Raw genomic sequence first — 6,000 nt, 5'->3', positions numbered from 1 at the left:
CTCCCCCCAATTGTCTTCATTACCTGAAATAACCCGAATGGCTTTTTTTCTTCTTCTTTTTTCTTCCTTGTGCCCCCTCTCTACGCCACTCGGCGGTGCTCACAGACTTCCCCTTTCTGAAATTGAAATAATCTATTCGGTGTGACTTTCGAAACGGCAGAAGAAAGTAATAATAATACGTAGTCTAAACCACTGCAAAAAGCTGTGCTTGCTTTTGATAACAGCGAACAGTCGAAGCCGTGCGAGGAATTCTCCATTCGTGTATTTTTGAGCTTCGCCTGTAAGGCTGTGTTTCAGCACCACGGAGCTGTCCACCGTCCTGGAGCGAAGCGAGGATGCAGCGACTCGCTGCTGCTGCCGCCGAGGATGAGGAAGGTGGATGAAAGATATGCAGAGTGACTTAAGCACACAAAACAATAAATAAACCTCCGATTAACCGCAGACACCATCAATTTGTGGTCAATGTTTATTTTCACTTAATAGTAGGTACATTTCTGAAAATAGCTGTACGGCTTATTACTCCTGATAAAAACTGTGTGTGTGTGAGAGAGTCTTTGTCTTTGTGTATCTGCGTGTGTGTGAGTGTGTGTGTCAGTCATCCAAGTATTGCATTCTTAAGTTCTTGAAAGTGTAGTTATTTGCTCTGAGTAGGAGCACAAAGGACCGTATTCTCTATATCTCTCTATTTATAGACCCTCTCCCCTCGGTGGAATGTACCATTGTCTACTTGCCGAAGAAAAGGGGGGGGACAGAAATATGCTGGGTTTATATATGCCGAGTTTAAAGCGCCCCCCCCTTTATTCTAACCTCCCCTCTGTTCTGGCAGAGATCGAACCGACCCTGTTCGTTTAAACCGAGAAGACACCCATACAGACTCCTCAATGCAAAAAAATAAAAGGGTGCCAAGAAGCTGGGACGAAGGAACGTGGGTGTAAATAGACAGTGAACGCTCTTGGTCTCTCTCCCTCTCTCTCTCTTCTCTCTCTCCCTCCCCCTTCTTCTTCCCTCTCTTTCTCTCTCTCTTTTATGAAATCAATGAACGAGTTATTGGTTAGGACATAAATATAAGGAATCAAAGCCTCCACCGGGACCAACGGCACTGCGCGCTTTTGATATGCGTCTTCGCCAAATGCTTCATGTGTTTTCAAATCATTGTAAATACTGGCTTTGATAGGACGAGAGCGGAACCATCCCTGGTACGGCTTGGTCTCGGAACCAAATTTTGACCAAGACTTCCACCAGCTTTTTTCCAACGTAAAACGAGACTCCACCATTACCATCTGCTGCTGTTGTACCCATCCCAACTCACTGGCCGGTCCGAAGATGGCAACTTTAACCAACGGGCAGGTGGACGGCACGGTGCACGGTGTTGGTGTGGTCTCCGCCAGCACGAACGGGCTCGTGAACGGATTAAACCACAGCCACAGCCCGGCGGGATGCCCGGCCACCATCCCCATGAAGGACCACGATGCCATCAAACTCTTCATCGGTCAGATCCCCCGCAACCTGGATGAGAAGGACCTCCGGCCCCTCTTCGAGGAGTTCGGCAAAATCTACGAGCTCACTGTGCTCAAAGACCGCTTCACGGGCATGCACAAAGGTGGGTTATGCCCATATTCCCCGCGACACCTATGGCTCTATTTGTTTTTGCCAGAGTGAAATCTGTCACACGTTTGGTGAGAGTGGGGAGCCTGAATCATGCGGGATTTAATAGGTAGAGCAGCGCAATTGTTGGCCAATTGTTTCTATAGTGCTTGAGCTTGAATTACTTTTCTGCATGTTTATTCTCATTTTGTTTCATTTGTGGCACGTAGAGGGGGACATTATTTCCAGCGTCTGACTTGTCACTGGCTCCCAAAATCAGTGCTTCATTTTCTACCCTATTAAACACACATATGCAAGCATAAGAGTGTCACGAATCGGGAGTCACGACGGCATGAATATGTGTGGGGGTGATTTTTAGGAGGACCAATGTTCCTATAGTGTGCACGGGAGTATTCACACATCTAGTCCAGCGGTTGTAAACGTGCTTTCATTCACTCTGCTGAATCCTGATTATTAACCTGGTGTTTTCACGTTGCAATAGCAGGGAGGCTGTTTGATTGCCTCAAAGCAATACATTCTGTAAGTCGCTCAGTGTGTGTGTGTGTGTGTTGGGGGGTAGTTGGGTGGGGGTTGTGATGAGTTGGCGGGGGAGGAAGGGAGTGAGTGAGGGAGGGTGTGCGCGTGCACATGTACACGAACGTGTGCAACAGTGGAAGGACTATGAGCATGTTGTAATTTTGTGCAGCATTTAAGCCTTTGTCAGTGTTTCAGGTTTGGGTGATCGAAGTGATTCCCCCTTAAAATTAAAAATAAAAAGAAGAAATCGCACTAAAGTGGAGATTGCATATAGAGGTATTATTTTAACTGGTTTTGAAATATTCTAATCAAATACTGCCTTAATAGTTTTTTCTGTACCAACAATGACTGACCCTGTCCGGGTTGCCTTTGTTATAGAATTGACGACAGTGAATCATCATAAACTTTTGATGCAACAGTGTTATATGCCCTTCTGGTGTAATATAAAGAATTGAAGTCCTCCACCATGAATGATGGTGCCTTACCCTTGCATTTTATTTTCTACTCTCACGGGAATAGTCATTCTGTGGAAATCACCATCTAGTGAGAGGTCACAAATTGATCTGCTATACCTGCCGGACACATCGCAGGGTGGAAAGTAAGCTGCCACTTTTCAGGACCCCTCTCCTTTGCCTTTTAAGCCATCACCCCCCCCACACACACACACACACACACACACACACACACACACACACACACACACCCTGAACCTTTGCCTCGTGCAAACAATGTGTGACATCCACCATGTGTCAGGAAATGATTATGATATACAAATAAATTCCAGAGGACAGAGAGTGTGTGCAGACATTGAGGGAACCAAAGAGGCAGGAGAAGAGGAGGAGGGGGAGGGGGGTGTATCTTTTATTAATAGCCCAGCTGTAGTAGAGACTCCCTGTTGGACGGTTAATCACCAGTGGCCCCAGAACTATAGGCATGGCTCGCCAGCTGATTCTAAGAACTGTCTCCTAACTGCGATATACGGTCCTGCTTCCCAGGCTGAGCCCCCGCTTTCATTAGCGAGCCCCCGCTGTGCTCATATTTTAACTAGCTCGAGGCACCAGCTACTCCTTGGCTTACCAGCTCACTGGCTCACTGCGAGCTGTTTGAAGGCCGCGTTCCCCCCGCACCCTGAGGTTTCCGTAGAAGATGCCCAAATTAGCAGTAAAAGACAGTACATCCCACGGATAACGGGCAAAGTGACCGACTGTCGTCACACTGGGCTTATTGAAGACTGCACAATATCGCATGAACTAGGTACAGTAAGCCATCACAGGAAGATAAATGCAGCTCGCAAATATTAAAATATATGTACGAAGAACCTGTTTTCTAAAGAGATCACCATTACTGATCTGCAGAAATGAAAGTGAAATTAATCCATCTGAACGAATTTGATAGCAGTTTTATGTATCAACACGTTTAAACTGGCTTTCAAGCTGCTACGCTTCCCTGTCAGCTTTTCAGCATATGTGTGGTTCTCCCCTTTCCTTTCAGTTTCTTCAGACTGTTTGCATTTGTCCTCTTACAGAATAGAGAGCATCAAGCTGAGGGCATGATGACCCTTTAAGGTGTGAAATGCTCCAGTGGAGTGAAGTCTATAGAACTGTCCAGCAGAAAAGTCCTCTTCCATCTTTTCTCCTTTTCATTGCTTGAGTCCATTCATTCCTTCCCTTCCTTCGCTCTTCTTTTGTCTTCACTTTATGCACTGACACCTTGTGTGTTCGGTGACATTGCATCTTGTTCTGTAATGGTTGTGGTAGTACAAAGCCCCAGCTTGAACCACAGATTGTAGATGATCGACTGCCATTTACTTTACAATTTTGTTCTACCTCCGCTTTTCCATGTAGCACGTAGCTGGTAACTGTTATTGTTAACATGGTAATGCCTTGTCTGGGGATACTTTTGTGTTCATTTAACTTTACTCGCAGAGACATGGCATTTTAACAAAGACATAAGCATGGTTTTCAGGGAGATAATACACAGCTTTTTCTGCTATGGCAGGAAATAAAAGACCTTCATCCTTTTCTGCTATACATCAACAGGCATAAAGAACAGCCTTTGCTATGGTAATGCTACCGCTGAAGAAAGCTACCCCTCTTATTGCTATTGTCAGCTGTGCCTGTGATACTATTGCCATAACCCTCCCCATAATGACCCCATGTATCATTAGTAATCTAGTCTTTAGGATTGTGTCCCCTTGGAATGGAGGGGAGGAGGGAAGCTTGGGACGGAGGTCGACAGAGCTTGGTAGCGGGCGCAGGGACACCAGTGCAGGCCTACATTCTCCCAATGATTTTATTTCTCTCCCCTCTGCGACTCAGCCATGCTAATAGAGGCCATTTATAATGGTCACCGGCTGCTGCTGCTGCTGCTGCTGCTGTTGCTGCTACCAAGCACAACGGGACGGCGAGCACAAAGAGCCAACCCTTTCTCTTTTCTCTGGCAATGCTGCATGGGAGGTGGAGATCCATTCAAGAAGAGCAGGTGTAGATGTGATTGCTAGCACTATTCATCAACCTGATTTCGTGTAATAATCACTGGGGCAATTGAGCTGTGATGATACGGGGGAGCACATTTAATAACCAAAGGTGTTATCTACTGTTTACTGTTGTCACATCATCACACAGCATTGTATTTCTTGGCAAACCTTTATTGTCAGCATCTTCCTTTCCTCTTAGCAAACGCAACTGTCACCAAGTTTGTTTTAGGGCCATTGTTTCATTTGGTGCTTATTTAATGTGAGTAATATATTTGTCCTTGGTCAAACTAAATACATTAGCAGCGGCTCTCGCCATAGGCTCAGACAGTTAAAGTAGTTACAAAGCCGGAGAGTTGCTCAAAGTCAAGGCAGGTGTTGAAAACTCATTTAGAGTTGGGCCAAATTGTCCGTTTTGACCTGGGAAGTGATGTAAGCAAGGCGCCACAGGTCTTTGGCCGAGACTACACCCTCTCATAAGGCTTTCTCAACTTACACAAGACACTACTAACCCAATGAAAAGAAATGGATTGGCTGTTAAACCATTTTATAAGTCCATCAATACTGCAGAAATTTATTTGAATATTTACGACGGAATATGATTGAAATCAAATAAGCAGAGATGTAGTGTAATGACCGACTGTAATCTTGTTTAAATTTACCCATACTGCAGATGCCTTATGCTGCAGATGGGGACTATAATCTGTGCAGGTCATAAAGGGAGTTATGGTTCTCTCGAATTCCCTCACTTTAGATATTATAGCTCTTTCACCTGAATCTGTCAGGCAAGCAGATTTAGAACAGAACAGCTCATTTGGCTTATCATTCTCAGTGAGGCCAGAAAGTCATGATGCCAGTAACATGAAAGGATCTTTTTTTTCAGGAAATTATATGTTACAGGTTGTTGGATGCAAAAAAATTTTTTTATTTATTTTTATTTTAAAAAAATGGGGCAATAAAACCAAATTTAGCTTTGAACAAAAAAAAGAACAAAGTACGGGTGTGTGTTTTCGTCCTGCAGGTCTGCGTTAATGCAGCATGCGTTCCGGCCGAAAAATTTCACTCCGGTTGCATCATCCTCTCTGTGGGATCCTTCCCTCTCCTCCTCTCGCATTCAGTTTTGGATGACTGTGTGAGTGAGTGTGTATGTTTATGTGCTCCTTGTCTCCTTGGCCCGTGTTCCACTCAGCGCCGTTCAGAATGCACGCCCAGGTCTCACATTGTGCTCCAAATTTATGAAGACGCATCGATTTCGAGTGTTTCGTCAGGGAGAAAGGCAACATGTGTCGTAGAGCAAGGCACTTCATACCAAAGTAAACTCAACAACCGGTGCCATACCGCGCCCACTGCCCTGGCAGAGCCCAGAACTGCCAAGCAACAAGAAGAAATCGAGAGGCGGAGCCAGA

General features: G+C 45.2%; 1 protein-coding gene across 11 annotated transcripts in view; it reads left to right on the top strand.

Moving 5' to 3' along the window:
- Positions 1–834: 834 nt before the first annotated feature.
- The window catches only part of celf4 (CUGBP, Elav-like family member 4), a 90,054-nt gene continuing 84,888 nt past the window's right edge, over positions 835–6,000 (top strand). For 3 of the 11 annotated variants that reach the window (XM_087840628.1, XM_087840621.1, XM_087840623.1), the window contains exon 1: positions 835–1,600. In XM_087840628.1, the coding sequence (XP_087696754.1) occupies positions 1,324–1,600 (277 nt within the window). In that variant the 5' untranslated portion in view covers positions 835–1,323. The remainder of the gene's footprint in view (positions 1,601–6,000) is intronic. The other 8 variants (XM_087840626.1, XM_087840625.1, XM_087840618.1 and 5 more) reach the window with 4 other exon arrangements.

Source organism: Neolamprologus brichardi, chromosome 5 (assembly GCF_056152115.1).
Source record: "Neolamprologus brichardi isolate AB-2024 chromosome 5, ASM5615211v1, whole genome shotgun sequence".
In the NCBI taxonomy this organism is placed as follows: Eukaryota; Metazoa; Chordata; class Actinopteri; order Cichliformes; family Cichlidae; genus Neolamprologus; species Neolamprologus brichardi.
The sequence above is the reverse complement of the archived record's forward strand: the minus strand, read 5'-3'. Positions and strand labels throughout refer to the sequence as shown.